The sequence below is a fragment of the Paroedura picta genome, chromosome 15, assembly GCF_049243985.1.
Source record: "Paroedura picta isolate Pp20150507F chromosome 15, Ppicta_v3.0, whole genome shotgun sequence".
Taxonomy (NCBI): Eukaryota; Metazoa; Chordata; class Lepidosauria; order Squamata; family Gekkonidae; genus Paroedura; species Paroedura picta.
In genome coordinates this window covers 29,877,704-29,897,059 of record NC_135383.1, presented here as the reverse complement: position 1 = coordinate 29,897,059, position 19,356 = coordinate 29,877,704, and the positions used below count along the sequence as shown (strand labels likewise).

At 49.1% G+C, this 19,356-nt stretch overlaps 1 protein-coding gene across 1 annotated transcript in view; it reads right to left on the bottom strand.

Annotated features, from left to right (window-relative positions):
- Window positions 1–19,356, bottom strand: part of KSR1 (kinase suppressor of ras 1) — a 168,351-nt gene that overhangs the window by 126,371 nt on the left and 22,624 nt on the right. The window contains exon 2 of the mRNA XM_077311439.1: window positions 3,590–3,730. Coding sequence (XP_077167554.1) covers window positions 3,590–3,730 — 141 coding nt within the window. The remainder of the gene's footprint in view (window positions 1–3,589; window positions 3,731–19,356) is intronic.

Here is a 19,356-nt window from a genome sequence, read left to right as displayed (position 1 = left end):
TGCAAACAGGTCCAGAGTATACTGTTGGAGTTCTGAGGGGAGGCGGGGGGGGGAGCAGGGGGGGAACAGGGGGCCTTCAGTCGCCGTTGGTTGTGTCTGGTCTCAGCCAAATGCCTGGCGGAAGAGCTCCTTTTTGCAGGCCCTGCAGAACTGTTTAAGCTCCGTCAGGGCCCTGATCTCCTCCGGGAGCTCGTTACACCAGGTGGGGGCCAGAACAGAGATTGCTCTGGTCCTGGTCGAGACCAGGCGGACTTCTTTAGGGCCAGGGATCCTTAGCTGGTTAGTAGCGGTGGAGCGTAGAGCTCTTTTGGGGGCATAGGCGGGGAGATGATCCCTCAGGTACACTGGGCCCTGACCGCATATGGCCTTGAAGGTAATTACCAGAACCTTTAGTCTGATCCAGAATTCAACTGGCAACCATTGCAGCTGGTGGAGAATGGGCCAGATATGGGACCTCCACGGTGTTGCAGTGAGGATCCTGGCCACAGCATTTTGAACCAGGTGTAGTTTCCGGGTCAAGGCTAAGGGCAGGCCTGCATAGAGCGAGTTACAAAAGTCCAGTTTAGAGGTGAGAGTCTCATGGATCACTGTGGCTAGGTGTTCCGGGGCCAGGTAGGGCGCTAGTAGTTTGGCTTGGCAGAGATGGTAGAATGCCAGCCATGCTACCTTTGTGATCTGGGCTTACATTGTGAGGGAAGCGTCCAGAATCACGGCTAGATTCCTGGCAGAGTGAGCCGTAGAAAGCTGCACACCATCCAGGGTAGGCAGACGCGCTTCCTCGCATGGGCCCTTCCTTCCCAGCCACAGGACCTCCGTCTTTGAAGGATTGAGCTTCAGACGACTCTGCTTGAGCCATCTCACTAATGCTTCTGGGGGAGAGTGAGGGCAGCCATCCATCAGGAGGAAGAGCTGGGTGTCATCTGCATATTGATGATAACCCAACCCAAACCTCCGTACCAGTTGTGCGAGAGGGCGCATGAAGATGTTGAATAGAATAGGAGAGAAGACCGCTCCCTGTGGGACTCCACAAGTAAGTTGCCGGTGGTCTGATGTTCTCTCTCCTATTGCAACCCTCTGTCCACGATCCCGGAGGAAGGAAATCAGCCATTGAAGGGCTGTCCCTCGTATTCTGGAATCGATGAGGCAGTGAGCTAGAAGCTCATGATCGACTGTGTCAAACGCTGCTGAGAGGTCTAATAATATCAGCAGTGCTGATCCACCTTGGTCCAACTGGCAACGGAGGTCGTCCGTCAGGGCGACTAGCGCTGTCTCTACCCCATGGCCAGGCCAGAAACCTGACTGGGATGGGTCTAGGACCGAAGCTTCTTCCAAGTATTCTGTCAGTTGGTTTGTAACTGCCCTTTATGAAATGAAATGAAAAATGATGAAAGAGAATCCCAAACTGGGAAGTGCTGGAGGGGGGGGGGGAAGTAGAGGAAATTTCCATCCTTCTGAGGTCGGTAAAATGAGTACCCAGCTTGCTGGGGGGTAAACGGTCATGACTGGGGAAGGCACTGGCAAACCACCCCGTATTGAGTCTGCCATGAAAACGCTAGAGGGCGTCACCCCAAGGGTCAGACATGACTTGGTGCTTGCACAGGGGATACAGACTCAATACGGGGTGGTTTGCCAGTGCCTTCCCCAGTCATGACCGTTTACCCCCCAGCAAGCTGGGTACTCATTTTACCGACCTCGGAAGGATGGAAGGCTGAAACAATATCTAAAAATAATTAACTGCCACCCATTTGGGAAACCCTTTCAGGGCTGTCAAGAAATCCCAGGGTTTCACAGAACCCTGCTTGAGAAAGCCTGGACTGTCCTAATGTCAATGTAGTGGGTGAGCTGCAACCCAGTAGAAGAGCACCTGAATGACAGAATGAAAGAATCAGAAGACACCTCCAAGGTCACCTAGTCCAAACCCCTGCCCAATGCAGGAACTCACAACTACCTGCCTACCCACAAGGACCCCAATTTCCAGTGATCCACCCACCAAAAATCTCCAGAATCCAGCCTGGCCTGAAATAAATTCACCCACCATCCCATGGTGGCAATCAGCAATTCCCTGGGCATATAGGGAAGGAACACAAGAGACAAACCCTGGCACATCCCTTCCTGCCTTCACTCACAATCTGCCTAAGTTCAGAAAATAAGCATTTCAGTCAGATGGCTATCTAGCCTCTGCTTTAAAACTTCCAAAGGGGAACCCACCACCTCCCAAGGAAGCCTGTTCCACTGAGGAGCCGCTCTAAATGTCAGGAACTTCTTCCGGATGTTTAACCAAAAATTCTTTTGAATTAGTTTCAACCCATTGGTTCTGGTCCGACCCTCTGGGGCCACATAAAACAACTCTGCTCCATATGACAGCCCTTCAAGCATATCACCTCTTAGTTGTCTTCTCACCAGGCTAAACAGACCAAGTTCCCACAGTACTGCAAGTGAGGTCTTACCAGAGTAGAGTAAAGTGATAACATTACCTCACATGATCTGGAAACAATACTTCTTTTAATACAGCCCAAAGTCCCGTTTGCCTTTTTAGCTACCGAGTCACACTGCTGACTTGTGTTCACAGTCAGGTCTTCACACGTATTTCTGCCAAGACAACTCTTGTCCATCCTATAGTGATGCATTTGGTATTTCCTACCTAAATGAAGAACCTAAGATTTATCAATACTGAAATTCATTTTAATACAGTTTTCTAGCCTGTCAATATCATCCTGTATCCTGATTCTGTCTTCTGCTGTCTTTTCAGTTTAGTGTCATCTGCAAATTTAATGGGGACCCCCTCTATTCCTTCGTCCAAATCATTTATAAATATATTAAACAACACAGAGCCCAGGACAGATCACTGAGCCACTTCACTCGTCACTCCTCTCCAAGACGATGACGAACCTTTTACAATCACCCATTGGGTGCGATCTGTCAACCAGTTCTTGATCCACTTAACAGTAATAGGATCCATACCACATTTTACCAACTTGTCAATAAGAATATCATGTGAAAGCAGTGGGCCCTGGATTGGTCCCATGTATATCCAATTAAAAGAATCAAGTAGGAGGTGGTATAAAAATTGTCAATGAAAATTCCAGTACTATTTGTATGTTTTTAAAAACTTGTCCTGATAGAGCCTCTTGTGGCGCAGAGTGGTAAGGCAGCCGCCTGAAAGCTTTGCCCGTGAGGTTGGGAGTTCGATCCCAGCAGCCGGCTCAAGGTTGACTCAGCCTTCCATCCTTCCGAGGTCGGTAAAATGAGTACCCAGCTTGCTGCTGGGGGGTAAACGGTCATGACTGGGGAAGGCACTGGCAAACCACCCCGTATTGTGTCTGCCATGGAAACGCTAGAGGGCGTCAGACATGACTCGGTGCTTGCACAGGGGAGTCAGACATGACTCGGTGCTTGCACAGGGGATACCTTTACCTTTACCTTTAAAAACTTGCCCACTTGTACTTGGCTGCTGACTAATGCGACTCATTCCATAGCCATCAAAAAACCAGAAATACAGAGCCAAGTCACACACTGTTTCCAGGGAGCACCCAACTCCCCTACTGTCTGTGAGGAGGCCCATTATGAGACATACCGCCAAAAGCCTTACCTGTATGACATCTCTCCTCACATTAACGAGGTACAGCCAATCACCGAACCTTGGGTAGCTGTTCAGCTCAACTGTTCTGTCATTCACAGGAACGTTCAGCTTGCACTGCAGTTGGCTACCGATATAGCGTACAAGTTTCACCTGTCAAAATAGGAATAAAAATATTACAGTGGTGCAGAGCAAGGGCCAAGAGTGCTCACTGATAGCCAGTCAACGACTGGTTCAAAATCCCTTTTCTCCCATGAATCCACCAAGGCAGACTTCAGCAAAATGCAATTCTCAAGATCTACAAAGTTCAGGGATAATATATCCCCATCACTTCCCCTGCAATAATATATTATTGATCTCCTATGCAGGGCTGTTGTAATGACTGCAGAAACAGATATAGTTCTGGAGTGTTTTGTATATCAGAATATATATATTGCTACTAAATTATACAAATAATTGAATAATTATTCATTCTCTTTTTTGCATTCTGAATTCTTCAAATACTGCAGTCATAAAACTGAATAAGACAATAAATCATTGATTTTATAAGTGGCTAATGGCCATAAATAATACCAACAATCATTCACCATTGACTGAAACCAGCACATTCCTCCACCATACAGCATTTTCTGACAGTTGCTCCAATCCAATATTGTTAGATAAGGTTTCCTTTTCTAAATAATCAGAGTGTCCAAGTCAGAAATAATGCAGAGCAATACAGTTTTATATACTGCATCTATAAACCATCTTTCTGCTATGGAACTCAAGAAAACTTATTTTATCTCCTTGGAGATTCCTCTCTCCTATTACAGACTAGGACACTGTATGTACTCAGATATGGTATATTGTACTTTTTGCCCCAATGGGGACTCAAATCAGCTTCCATTATCTTCCTTATATTATCCCTTCAACAGCCCTGTGATGTAGGTTAGGCTGATAGCCAATTCACCCAGCAAGCTTCCATGGCACAGGGGGGATTGGAACCTGGGTCTCCCATACCTACACAGCAGTGGTTCTATAAGGGTTGTATTAAAATTAATTTAGAACTGCTACATTACTCATGTTGCTGTTCCGTTTTGGTTAGTATTACTTCATGACTGTCTAATATAAATTTCAAAAGAGAGAGAGAGAGAGAGAGAGAGAGAGAGAGAGAGAGAGAGAGAGAGAGAGAGAGAGAGAGAGAGAGAGAGAGTTTATATTCATGCTACCCCTCCAGGACACTAATAGAATCTTAACACAGGACTAAATAAAACGGTAAAGGTTTGGGAGGCGGGATGTGTGCGGGATGAGGAAGGGTGCCGATTGGGCCCCTTCCTTTGAACAGACTATTGGAGGGACCAATCGGCAGGCGCTTTGCGCCTGCCGATTAGTCCCTCCGATTCCCCGCCGGAGCAACTGCGAGCCGCGCACAGCGCGGCTCGCAGTTGCTCCTTTGCTGGCGGCCTGACGCGTCTGGAGCCGCAAAGCGTCAGGCCGCCGAGCAGGGAGCCCCCCGCAGCCGCCCTGAGCGCGGCTGGCGGGGACTCCCTTGCCTAGTGATGACGGAGCACCGCACTAGCCCGCCCGCAGGCGAAGATGGCCGTCCACCAGAAGGAGCCGCTGAGGATACGCCGCCGCCGCACACAGCACCAGGCCGCCTGGGAGCCGCCGCCCGAAGCCACGGCCTCCCTTCTCCATTCCTTTCTCGGCCCGCCACAGAAACAAGGACGCCCCGCCGCCGCCGCCCGCCCTTGATAACGCGTCCTCTTTCAGGTGCGCTTCCTTCCCACGCGCTGCCCTCCCCTGTCCCTCTGTCCCCATCTTCTAGCGCCCATTGTATTTTTCATACAATGGGCTTTTTTCCTAGTCATAGAATAATAGCGTTGGAAGGGACCTCCTGGGTCATCTAGTCAAATCCCCTGCACTATGCAGAACACTCACATCCCAATTGCTCATCCACTGTCACCTGCCACTCTCTTGAACCTTCGCAGAATCAGCCTCTCTGTCAGATGGCTGTCCAGCCTCTGTTTAAAAATCTCCAAGGATGGAGAACCCACCAGCTCTCGAGGAAGCCTGTTCCACTGAGAAACCACTCTGACTGTCAAGAACTTAATCTGGATGTTTAGACAGAATTTATTTTGAATTAATTTCATCCTATTGGTTCTGGTTCGTCCCTCCGGGGCAAGAGAGAACAACTCTTCTCCATCCTCTATATTAGTGATCCCCAAACTGTGGGCCGTGGACCACATGTGGTCCTTCGACTAATTGGAGGTGGGTCCCGAAGGACGCCTTCTCCACCACCCCCCGGCCCTTTACTTCATCCCCCCCAGCCCTTTACAACACACTTTGGGTGTCATTGTCTCCCATCACTCCCAGATGGAACTATCTCGTTGCAGAGAAACAAGCTCAGGGTTCCCATTGATCTGTCATGGTCATGAGTTAAAATTTCCATGAAAATAAAATGTTCCCTATGTTCATTGTTGTGGCGTGTCTGTATCTTATTTTGAAGGGATGTTTAAACATTACCATAGCAGAGCGTTAGGGCAGTGGTTGAGAGTAGAGGAGTAAACTACCCCCCCCACCGGGCCTCAGTAAAAGGCGTTGAGTGGTCCCCGGCGTTGAGTGGTCCCCGGTGATAAAAAGGTTAGGGACCACTGCTCTATATGGCAGCCTTTTAATTACTTGAAGATGGTTATCAGATCCCCTCTCAGTCGTCTCCTCTCCAGGCTAAACAGACCATGCTCCCCCAACCTTTCTTCATAAGTCTTGGTCTCCAAACCCCTCACCATCTTTGTTTCCCTCCTCTGGACACGCTCCAGTTTCTCTACATCCTTCTTCAACTGGGGTGCCCAAAACTGAACACAGAACTCCAAGTGAGGCCAAACCAGAGCAAAGCCTCTCGTGATCTGGACTCGATGCTCCATTTGATACAGCCCAAAATACCATTCACCTTTTTAGCGACCAAGTCACACTGCTGACTCATGTTCAATGTATGGTCTACTAAGACTCCTAGATCCTTTTCGCACATGCTACTCCCCCATCCTATATTGGTGTAAATAGTTTTTCCTACCTAAATGCAGAACTTTACATTTGTCCCTATTGAATTTTATTTTATTATTATTATATTTATTTATTATCATTACATTTATTCCCCACCACTCCCAGAGCCAGCTTGTTGCGGGTTACAGATGTTCGATTAAAACCCATTAAAATCCCCATTAAAAGGACGCTAAAATTCAAGACATACATCACAATAGAAATGAGATAATGGCAGACTATTACCCTACCTGACCCTAATTCTAGAGGGGGAAGGAAGGAGGGTTAAGATTACTCAAGGTGTTGCTTAAGGCTGGAGGGGGGATCCCCTCAATCTTCCTCACTGACCTCAGCCTCAACCATAGACCTAGTGGAAGTGCTCCATTTTCCAGGCCTTGCGGAACGCCGGGAGTTTTCACAGGGCCTGCAGATCACCCAGGAGCTCATTCCACAAGGTCAGGACCAGGACTAAAAAGACTCCAGACCAGGTCAAGGCCAGGCAGCCAGGCATGATTGGGGGGGGGGGGGATCTGGGCAGCCACCCATTAGGAGATAGAGCTGGGTGTCATCCACATATCGGTGTCATCCCAGTCTCCAACTCTGGATCAGCTGGGCCGGAGGGCGCATAAAGATGTTAAACAGTGTAGGGGAGAGTATTCTTCCCTGTGAGACTCCACAAGGAAGTTGGTAGGGATGGAAATCTCACTGGTATGCAGATTCTCTTCTTTAGAGGCCTGTCCTTCCCTCCATTTCTTGAACATTTTCTTTTTTCTTCCTTAGCTCCTCCTGAAGTTCTCTGTTTGTCCAAATAGGCTTTTTGGATCCCTTGCCATGTTTCCATCTTGCTGGAACAGTCATGGCTTGAGCACGCGATGGCTCGTTTAAGGAGAGCCCACCCGACACTTGCTCCTTTCTCTTCCAGCATTCTGGTCCATGGGATGACACTCGTCATGTCTCTGAGTTTATTAAAGTCTGCCCTACAAAAGTCTAACAGACACGTCTGACTACAAACCTCCTTAGCTCCCCATCTTATACAAAATCTGGGAGGACATGGTCACTCCCTCCTGTCAGGATCAGTGCCTGCTCTCGGCCATGATTTTTCTATAAACAGGGGTCATTCCATCTTGCCTGTATTTCACTGCTCTTTTCCTTGGTTTCCATGTAACCCAAGCCTGTTCTCTGTTCCCATGTTATCATGCTTTGTAGTGTCCACTCGGAATTGTTTGTGCTTTGATCTCTGCCTGCTCGCTCTGCATATTGTAACAGCAACAGTGTATCTTGTCACTGGCGCCGGCCAGACCAAGGACCTGCGAATGGTAGCACCTCTGGCAGGAAGCCAGGGATGGCACCTGGGGAAGAGGACACCCCTCCCCTTGGGAACATTCAAGTTTTGGGTGGGAGAATTGGATTGAAAAGGGTTTGCAATTCTATTGTTGGGCAGATTTGACTTCTTGAGTTATAGTGACTAGAGTAAACTTCCATTAAAGCTTTCTTATTATAGAAGTTTTGTTGTGAGTTCTTTTAGCGCTTGACACCTCCCCCCAGGTCCCCACCTCCTTCACCTCATCCACAGCTCTTGCCTGTTGGTCAGTATTAAGTCGAGTACGGCCAAGCCTCTCATAGGTTCTTCCACCATTGGATGAATGAAATTGTCAGCCAGGCAGGTCAGAAAGTTGCCCAACTCTGGGTGCTTAGCAGAGCTTGTTCCCCAGCACATCTCAGGGAAATTGAAGTCACGTGTAATTACAAGGTCCTGTTGCCCAGACAATCTATCAAGCTGTTTAAAGAGGGCAGCACCCACATCTTGACCTGGTTAGGTGGTCTGAGACAGACAGCAACCACAATACTCTTTGTTTCTCCCTTCCTTATTTTCACCCAGATACTTACCAATGAAGTGTCACTCTACTTCTCTAGACAGGCAAGCCCTCTCTTGACATACAGCCCTCTCCTCAGGTTGATATAGACTGCATGCTGTTACTCTGCAAAACCCTGTCTAATGCAGATGAAAACCCAGGAGGGCATTTGTTTTGGGGTTAAAGCAGCCTTTCTGAATTTTTCTACCATTGAGAAACCCCCCAATATTCTTCAGGCTTCAAGAAACCCAAGATGTGGGGTGACCATGCAGAATAAGGTTGGGAAGCATAGCTGTAGACCCGCCTCCCTGGTCCTCCTCCCCTCCCCACCCCTTCCAGGCCCATCAATGGGAGGGGAGGGGGTGGGTTGGCATGACCATGTGTAGTCATATAATTCAATTAATGTTTAACAAACGTTATAAATATATAAATAAAATTACCTCCTACCCATTTGGGAAACCCTTCCACGGCAGTCAAGAAAACCTGGGTTAAAGATACATGACAAGTAAATAATGCAAGTGTCCTTCACTAGGTTAGCCTCAAGCCTCCACCTACTTCATCAGCCGTAGGGTGTTAAATGTTATATTCAAGTCCAGAAGCACTTTAGGGACCAACAAGATTTTCAGAGTAGAAGCTGTTGAGAATCGCAACTCCTTTGTCAGATCTTTGTATCTGACACTGTTCTGCTACACCCTCTGAATAATCTTCGGGGTGTGAAATATGCCTTACGGTTCATGCATCCACATGTCTTGAAGACATAAGAAGTGTCCTCTGGAGCAGTGGTCCCCAACCTTGATATCACCGGGGACCGGTCAACGCTTGACCATTTTACTGAGGCCCGGTAGGGGGGGTAGTCTTTTGCCGAGGGACACCAAAACCAGAGCCCCTGCTCCACTTGCTTTCCCGCCGGGGCCCCTGACTTCCTGCCGCCCACTGGGGGGCGTTGCCAGCAGCAGCTGCACAGTGTCACGACGAGGGGGAGCCCCAGACATGGCGGCCGCCGGAGAGCAGCAAAGGTGAGCCAGCAGCAGAGTGGCAGGGCAGCCCCCGAGGCAGCAGCTGGGGAGGAGGACGAGGAGCAGCTGCAGCCCGGTACCGACTGATCTACGGACCAGTACCAGTCCCCAGCCCAGGGGTTGGGGACTGGAGGGTGGCTTCTATAGCGATATACACCACTAAAGTCCTTGTCCTCCCCAGGCTCCAACTCCAAATCTCCAGGATTTTCCCAATCCAGGTCTTGCAATCTTTCCCCCCAGTGGTAGCCACTTGTGGCTGGTTTCACTTCCTGCACAGCCTTTTTGTGACCGCACCCACTGTGCTCTGCCAGACGTCCAGAGGTACCCACAGGCTCAGAAAGGCTGCAGACCCCTGATCCATGAGAAGACCTACAGACAAATCTCTGTCGAGGAGGGAAGATGAAACTACGAGAAAGCAAGGGAGAGGGCCAACCACCAATGAATGGAAGTATGAGCACAAACATCAGTGACCTGTTATAATTCAAACTACATCAACAGTCAAAGCCAGAGATCAAACACAAGCTAGAATAAGCACGTTTATTTGCATAATTGCAAATGTACATTTCCAGACACATTTCCAGACACCCCACCCCTTCCCAGTGGGGTTCCAGCAGCGAACCAGGGGAAGGGGGAGAACCCTCGCCCCTCACCAGGCCACCAAGGAGGATGACACGATAACGACAGAGCCAAGACAAGCACCAGCGAAAGGAGGACCCCCAGGAGGCGCAGTGTAGCATCCAGAGCTGCATGCCAGCCCCAGGACCAGTGCTGCCGGCTGCCTACAGGCCGACATGTGGGAGTGCGGAGGCGAGGAGGCATTGCCAGGGGTGCATGGGGACTGGGTGCTGTTGATGCCTGGAGGGGCGAGGAATGCGGCAAAGCCATGATGGCTGGGAGGGAGCAGGGAGGGACATCACTGCCGTCAGCTCCCCAACCCATGACTTACCAAGCCAGCAGGCAGGACCCGTGAGGCAGGGAGCCGCTGCCGGACCAGCCCATGGCCAGACACGCACCCCGTGGCAGCCTGCTTGGTGGAGATGGGAGGGAGATGCTGGGAAAGTTGGCAAGGTCCAAGTCACCTCACCCGGGGGGGGGGGGGGGAGACACAGGGAAAAGAAAGGATAAAAGGCCAGTTAGGAAATGGTCAGGGGCAGTGAACTGGGAGAGTAGACAAGAAGGAAAAGTGCTGAGGGAGTTGAGGAAGAAAGAAAGGAGGAAGTAAAGGAGCTGCCGGGCAAGGACCAGAAGCAGTGGACGGGACATGGAGAGACCTTGCTGACGGCCCCGGGGGCGAAGGGGACTCCAGTGACTCAGGGTCAGAGTGTGCAGGAGCGCCCACAGAGGGCCGCCCCCCCCCCCGTGAATGTTATTCAACTGCAATAAATCTCTGCGAGGCAGACTCTGTATCTCACCAATCTCCAAGCCCAGTATCTTCTGAATAAGGGGGATGGCTGGAGCTCCCGCGGGCAAGAGGGGGATCTACCCCTCATACACATTACTAAAAATTGTCGTGCACTCATCATCTGCAGTATCTACAGTCCAAACAATGGGTGTTATGAGCCCTTTGTTAGGAAGGGGCACACAAGATTTAAGTCATAAATACACACAGAAGCACCCTGCGCATTTGTTTTAATACACTGGTTTCCTTCTAGAATTCCCTTTCTGTAAAGGCATTTGTAAGAAGCCCTTTTTGTCTGTCTTTTGCTTAAGAGTTATTCCAACATCCCATGTAAACAAAAGTGATTACAAGGCATATTCCTACTGTGACTCCAGAGGCACAGAAAGCAGATCCCTTGCTCCAGGGACTATACAAAACTGTAAACAGGTTAAAAACAAAATCAGAATGGAACGGGGACATGAACTGACCAGGAAAGGGACTAGAAAATAGGTTGCTGCCGTTCATTAAAGCAGGGAGGTGAATTTCCTCCAGGCCAGACTGGCCATCGATTCGGGGCGTTGGGGGGACGTGGAATTAGGGCCACTGTGGGTGAGCAGCAGTTGTGAGTTTCCTGCATTTTGCAGTGGGTTGGACCCTTCCAACTCCATGGTTTGAGGACTCTAGGGTCCCCAACCTTTTTGAGAAATTCTGACACGGCCACAAAATGGCTGCTGCAGAGGATATAGCCACAAAATGATTGCCACAGCTTACCTCCAGTCACTCAGTGCGGAAGATCCTTGTGGCATAGTGGCAGCTGCTGGCAAAACAACATTTTAAAACATCTGCACAACCAATTAGATCTCCAGTAGCCAATCAGCAGCCTTGCTGGGCAAAAGCCCTCCCTAGCCTTGCCAAATCCTCCCTAAAAATACTCAGCAGGCACCATGAAAAGCACTGTGGGTGCCATGACATCCATGGGCATAGAGGGAGCTGGCTTTTATTCAGAAGTAAGCAAGAGGGACTCTGTGTATGCTCAGAAATCCTAATTATTTTTCAGTTCTGAAGCTGGTCCTGAAAACATTCCAGAGCTGTTGAGACCGAGGGCCTTATTCTGAGGAGAAAAAGCAAGGCCCAAGACACGTGGCTAGGGATCTCAGCCAAGGCTGGTATTATTGGTTGTCTATTTTTACCCTAACTAGCTGAACCTCCCGGGACACAAGCCTGCCTTTTCTTTCTTTCTTTTGTTTTTAAACCATGACGTCAAACTAACAGTTGGGAGCTTCAGAAAAACAACACTCACAGAGACAACTGTAGAAAATCGCTGAGCAGACAGAAGACAAGAAAGCTGCCCAGCACAGAAACAAACAGCTTCTTAAAAAGATTATTCCCCAGCATCCTAACGCAAAGGCGCCGTATTTTTTAAAATTTATTTTCCTGCCAGGTTTTGCTTTGTTTTTAAGTCAAAGATCACTGGAATTCAGAGCACTGCAATGAATGTGAAGCCTCCCCTTCAGCCCCTGCCACAGAGATGGAAAACAAAACACAATCTATGGAAAACCAGCGCCTGAACTGCTGATCACCCAGACCCAACCGGCATGTATTGGCCCCCAAGGAGTACAATTTCTTTTCTTCTGGTTTGCTCCAAACTGGAAGGGTTGGGCCTCATCTAGGCTTTGTTCAAACAATGCTTGAAGACCCACCTGCAAGAAACCCCAAATTCCTCCATTTCCTGGCTCTTTGAAACCTTAGACTGTTCTACTCCCATCTACTGACACCAAAGGACTTTGTACAATTTCCAAAAACCTCTTTCAGAGTTAGCACTTCAGGTGCTCCAGAACACCCCACACTTCCCAAGGTTCATCCCCTTCGTGGCCGCCTGCACCTTCTGCTCTGCTCTAACAATGTAGGCTTAATTATCACTTCCAGATAAAAACAACCCCCATGATTAAAACCTGCTGAGTGCCAGCACACCAGGGAGGGGGCTGGCTTTTGGTGTTAGCTTCTGACCAGGCGCCAGCCATCAAGAGAGTTCGGCTGTGGGGATACAGCAGAGGGGAGGGGGTGTACAGACCAGGGGAAGAGAAGAACTCTGCTAATAAAAGGTTCATTACTTTTTAGAATGAAACCATCAGCATACTCCAGGCTAAAAACGGTGCAGGAGAACTTTTCCTGTATTCCTGCATCAGAATATAAAAATAGTGACCTGGGACAAGGTAAAGGCTAACAGATCTATTGTGGAACAAGGTTTCCTGGGCAACTGAGCCCCCCAATCATATGCATGGTCCACACTATGACCTTAAGGAGTGTGGTTTGTGATTTAAAAATCAACCTTCCTCAAACCCATCTGAAAACAACAGCAGTCAGGTCACGGCTTTTATTAGAAGTGGTCTGGTTAGCTAATATAGCGATCCCCAACCTGTGGGCTGCGGACCACATGTGGTCCTTCGACTAATTGGAGGTGGGCCCCGAAGGACGCCTTCTTCCCCCCCCCCCAGCCCTTTACTGCATCCCCCTCAGCTCTTTACAACACACTTCATTGTTGTGGAGTGTCTGTATCTTATTTTGAAGGGATGTTTAAACATTACCATAGCGATCAGAGAGCGTTAGGGCAGTGGTTGAGAGTAGAGGAGTAAACCATCCCTCCCACCGGGCCTCAGTAAAAGGCGTTGAGTGGTCCCCGGTGAGTGGTCCCCGGCATTGAGTGGTCCCCGGTGATAAAAAGGTTGGGGACCACTGAGCTAATATGTTTACACTAGGGGCCAAGCCCATTGCATTCAGGAATACAATGGTTCTAGACTGGGGGGGGGGATAATTCTGCGGACGACCTCCCCCTCCCTCCAGGGCCTGGAAAGGCTGCAGGCAGCTGTTAGGGCGGCGTGTCAGCGGCAGAGGCCGCGGCCGGGCGACTCAGTCATCTGGGGCGAGGCACCCTCCCAAGGAGCCCCCAACAGTTGAGAAAGGCTGCCTAGGAGAAAGCAAGAGAACCCCACTGGGCCAAAAATGGCGTCCACCTCTCCCTGGTCCATCCCCCCACCCCCCTCACTTTGGAGGTTGGCACGGGGCCATCCAAATGAGAAGATGGTGGTCAGAACAACAGACCAGCCTTCAAAGCCCTCCTCTGCTTGGCCCAGCCTCCCTCGCTCTCTGCTGAACCTGTTGAAACCTCATTTCCAAAAAATTCTGCCTCAGACTACACTCAGGACATTTTTATCCTTGAGGTGCCCTGAGGAAACGCAGGACAAAAGAGCACTCTGTGGATGAACAGGGTAGACCAACGTGGGGGTCAGAATACCCCTCTGTGATCTGGGAGGCCAGGAATCATCCTGGCTGACCTTAGGCCAGTCACCATTTCCCAGTCTAACCTACCTCACAGGGTAGTTATGAGGATGGAGGAAGATATTGGCTGAACATGGCTTGAATGCTTGGAACATATGGAATTGGCAGAACACCAGTCAGATCACTGGTCCCTCTTGCACTCCCTCGGGAGGAGCTGTCTGATGGCTTCAGATGTCTCTCTTTACCAAAGTGGACACGATGCTGGGTGCAGTAAGGGCGACCACGTAACCCCTTGACCCTGTCCTTCTTGGCTCCTTAAAGGGGCCTTTGGAGGATAGTGGGCCCCTTCATGGACATTGTCAACCTCTCCCTGTCATTGGGAGAGTTTCCAGAGGAGTTGAAGGAGGCAGTGGTTTGACCCCTGATCAAAAACCCATTGCATGGTTGGTGTGGGCAAAGCACTGGAAGGCGACTGAGACTCCAACTATCTCTACATGGCTTGACAAATTAGTGGACTTAGCAAAAATGGCAAGACTCACTAACATGGTTAAGAAGAAACCACCGGAAGAATATGATGAACAGTGGAGTGATTATCTGGACTTTCTTAAGAAAGACAGCAGTAACTGTTAGGTTAGGACCAATATGCAATGGGAACTGACTGTATATTTCTTGAGATAATATTAGACTACACTAAGTATGGTATACTTGTATAGACGATGTATAGACAATGAAATAATTACTTATCAGCTGGTCGCTTTTTTCTCTTTTACCTTTCTGTAAATGCTTTATATAATAACAAATAATAAAATTATTAAAAAAATAAAAATAAAAACCCATTGCTTGATCTTCAAGACCCAATCAACTCCCACTCCATCTCATATCTTGCATTTCTGCAGAAGGTGGTTGAGTGGTCACCATGGATCAGCTCCTGACATACCTGGAGGAAGATTCAGTGTTTGACCCATTCCAATCTGGCTTCTGACTGGCCACAGGGTGGAGACAGTCCTAGTCGCCCTTTAGCAAGCTCCTTTGGAGATAAAGCCTTGTTGCTCAGCCATGACCTTACTGCCATGGTTGACATAGATTGCGAACTGCAGGCCCCGTGGCTGTCGAGAGGGACCAGGTTTGTGGCTCTCTTTATCTAAAGTATACAAATTGCTGGGGTCAGTGAGGGCAACCACTTGCCCCCTTGAACCCTGTCTGTCATGGCGACTCAAATCGGGCGACCAGCGAATAGTTGTTACTCTGAGAGAAATTGTCAACTTCTCCCTCACATCAGAAGAGTTTCGTGACAGGCTCCCCGCTAGGTCATCTTGGAGGACCCAAGTCCATCCATCGTTGAGACAGCTGCATTAGTTGCCATTCTGCTTCCGAATCAAGTTCAAGGTATTGGTTTTGACCTCTAAGGCTATACACGGCTTGGGTCCTACCTACCTGCAGAACAGCCTCCTTATGCCTCCCACTGGGCGCTTTGCCACTCGGTGGGTATGAATCTGCTAGTGGTCCTGGGCTCCTGGGAAGTACACCTGGCCTCAGCCAGGTCCAGGGCCTTTTTGGTCCTGGCCTCTACCTGGTGGAATGAGCTCCTGGATGAGCTGGAGGCCCTGTCGGAGCTTGCTGGGTTCTGAAGGGCCTGCAAAACGGAGCTCTTCTGACAGGCTTTTTTTTTTTTTTTGAGGCCTGGTGGAATGACCAGGGTGATAAGATCAGGCTGCTCTCCTCCCCCTGGGATCAGAACTATGTATTAGACTATGTCTGTCCCCTTTTAATACTCTGTCTCCCTCTTTTTTGACATCAGCAGTGATGGTAGGCTGTGTTTTACAGAAACCAGGCTCAGTGAAGCATTATGGGGTAGCGTTATTATACCACCATTGTTATAGATTGGAACTGTTATTAATTAACTGGGGTTACGGTTTTATTCATAGAATCATAGAATCATAGAGTTGGAAGGGACCTCATAGGTCATCTAGTCCAACCCTCTGCACTATGCAGGACACTCACATCCCAATCGTTCATCTACTGTAACCTGCCACCCTTTTGCCTTCACAAAATCAGCCTCTCTGTCAGATTGCAATCTAGCCTCTGTTTAAAAATTTCAAAAGATGGAGAACCCACCACCTTCCGAGGAAGCCTGTTCCACTGAGAAACCGCTCTAACTGTCAGGAACTTATTCTGGATGTTTAGACGGAATTTATTTTGAATTAATTTCATCCTTTTGGTTCTGGTTCATCCCTCCAGGGCAAGAGTGAACAATTCTGCTCCATCCTCCATATGGCTCCCTTTTAAATACTTGAAGGTGGTTATCAGATCCCCTCTCCTCTAGGCTAAACAGACCAAGCTCCCCCAACCTCTCTTCATACATCTTGGTCTCCAAACCCCTCCCCATCTTTGTTGCCCTCCTCTGGACACGTTCCAGTTTGTTTACATCCCTCTTCAACTGGGGTGCCCAAAACTGAACACAGGACTCCAAGTGAGGCCAAACCAGAGCAGAGTAAAGCGGCACCATCACCTCCCATGATCTGGACACGATACTTCATTTGATATGATGTTTTTTCTATTATATATATGTATGTATGTAAACCTCCACGAGCCAGCATTGCTGGTAGTGGCGGTATATAAATACAGTAAATAAATAAATCACTGTGGTGCAGAATTGAGCAGAGTGGGGATTTGACCCTGGATCTCCCAGATACCAGCCTGACACTCTTAACCATTACTCCACACTGGCTCTCTGATGAAGAAGGTTCACATCTACATTTGCAGGGATCACTTGGGTATGAGATTGGGGTCACCATGGGTGGACAAGTAGCTGTGAGTTCCTGCATTGTACAGGGGTTTGGTCTAGATGACCCTGTAGGTCCCCCTAACTCTATGGTTCTATGAATCTACACAAGAGCAGCAACATGAATCCATTGACGTTGACAGAGGGGTGGTACCACCCACAACCAAGCAGTCACAAACTACTGAACACATAACATTAAGCTCAATCACATCCCAGTGTTCAGCAGGAAGACAATGCAATAGACAGGCATGACTTTCTGCATAGATCAAGGTCCTAGGGCAAACCAGTCAGCTTTGGGAAGGGCAGAGATGGCACCTTCTTCTTCCTCCCTGATCCTCCATTCCCTCATCAAGGAAGCATCAGAACCCATCTCCCCTGGGACATGTAGAAGGTGGTCTGGAGGGCATGAAGCCCACCTCTACCTGAAATCTGCAGGAATTCTCCTACCCTGCACTGGCAACCCAAGCCTCAAGGTTCTTCTCCCTGTGTGCCAGTTCCCATGCACCCAAGGACTTCGGCTTGAACAGGAAAATCCCACAGGATCCCACACTCAACAGGATCTGGCAACAGCAGATTGTGCAGCTGGGCTTTGACATGCTTTTGTTCTCATCTCAATGTTCACAGACTGCAGGCTGGTCTGCCAAGCAGACAGAATCCTCAACTCCAGGCCCAGGGCTCCCCTTGAGTGCCCCCCCCAACAGCAAGTGCAACAGTTTACCCCCCCCCCAAGGGATTTTCTTGCAAGCAAGCAGAGGGACAGAGATGGCAAGTGGGCCTCCAGCTCTGCTCCACCCTCAGCAGCCCAGCTCATTCGCTTATCTTCCCCACATGCACATGTACACGCACACACACACACACACCGGGGGTGGGGGAGGGACATCAGTGAGGAGGCAGCAACACCAGCATGGGCTATTTTTAGGAGCAGGCGCACAGATGAGCATCACAAGCTGTGTGGTCACCTTCCTTTCCCTTCTTCTGTGGCGCCACAACGGTGCCTGCACTCTCTCCCTCTCTGAGCCACTGCGGGGGGGGGGGGGGAGGAGGAAGAGTGATGGATGAAAACAGCCTCTGGCTGCGAGGAGGAAGCTGTTCCCTTAAGGGGTTCGTATTTGTCAGCTGCTGGCACCCAGACAGATGCACGAGGCTTAACAGCTGGTGCTTTCCTTAAACATTTTTGGACATCAACCTCAACTATTGCCAAGCCAGAACTCAATTCACTCAACTGAGTAAGATGAAGGTTTCCTCTCAGAGAAAGAGGACTGGAAGGCCGGACAATCCAGCTCCACGCTGACTAGGACCCTGCAGGATCCCAGTTGGCCTCAGTCTCTCGTCTCTATGCTCCTCTGTGCGCTTTGCAACCACTCGTCCTCCTCACTGCAGAAGATGAGACATGACTGAAGAGTCTGGAGCAGAGAGGAGAAGGATAAGATAGCCGGCTGGTGGGGGGGTGTGGAGATACTAGATGGTTTATAAAATTATGTTTGGTGCAGACAAAATGGTTCCAAAAACTCTTCCAGTAGGATCAATAAGCAGCCCATAACATCTACTGCCCCCCCCCCGAATGAGAGATCGAACCTGCTGAGGGAGTGTCAAAGTTATTGTTGAAGTGCTGTTCTAGTTGTTCTAGTTGGTGAGTTGTTTATTGTTATACTGTTATATTGATTTTGATAGTGTTCTATGTACATTTTCCAAAATGTTTTATGTACACCATCCAGAGCTGTAGGGAAGGGCGGAATAAAAATCTAAATAAATAAAATAAATAAATCCCTTAAAATAGCATCATACAATCATAGAGTGGGAAGGGGCCATGCGGGCCATCTAGTCCCACCCCCTGTCAATGCAGGACCAGCCTCAAGCATCCAGGAGAAGGATCTGTCCAGCTAGCGTTTGAAGACCACCAGTGAGGGGGAGGTCCCCACCTCCTTAGGCAGCCCCTTCCACTGCTGAACTAGACTCATAAGAATTCTAGAGTGGGAAGGGGCCATGTAGGCCATCTAGTCCCACCTGTCAGGATTGTAGAATCTCTGTCATAAATTAGCTCGAGTTCCTCCATGTCAGTTATATTGTTTTATATTGCTTGGCGCCTGCTTGCTCCAGGCCCTGTATCCTTGCTAGCCATAAAAGTGAATAGTTTGTTATGTTAACCTTATCACATGTTGTGGGCTCTTGCCTGGGCCTGGGATTGTTGACACCTCCTCAAGGTTGTGTGAATGTATCTTTGTTTTTCTTACACATATGTCTTTTCTCTGACTCCCCTCCCTTGGGAACTGTCAAGTTTTGAGCGGGAGAATTGTATTGATAAGCAGAGGCAAATCTGTACTCTGGTCAGATTTGACTTTTCAGTCCCTAGCGTATAGAACTTTCCAATAAAGCTTTCTTTCATTAAGAAGCCTGTTGTGAGTTTTCTGTACGTTTGACATTAAGTCAAATCTCACAACCCCTTTCGCCTGCCAACATGC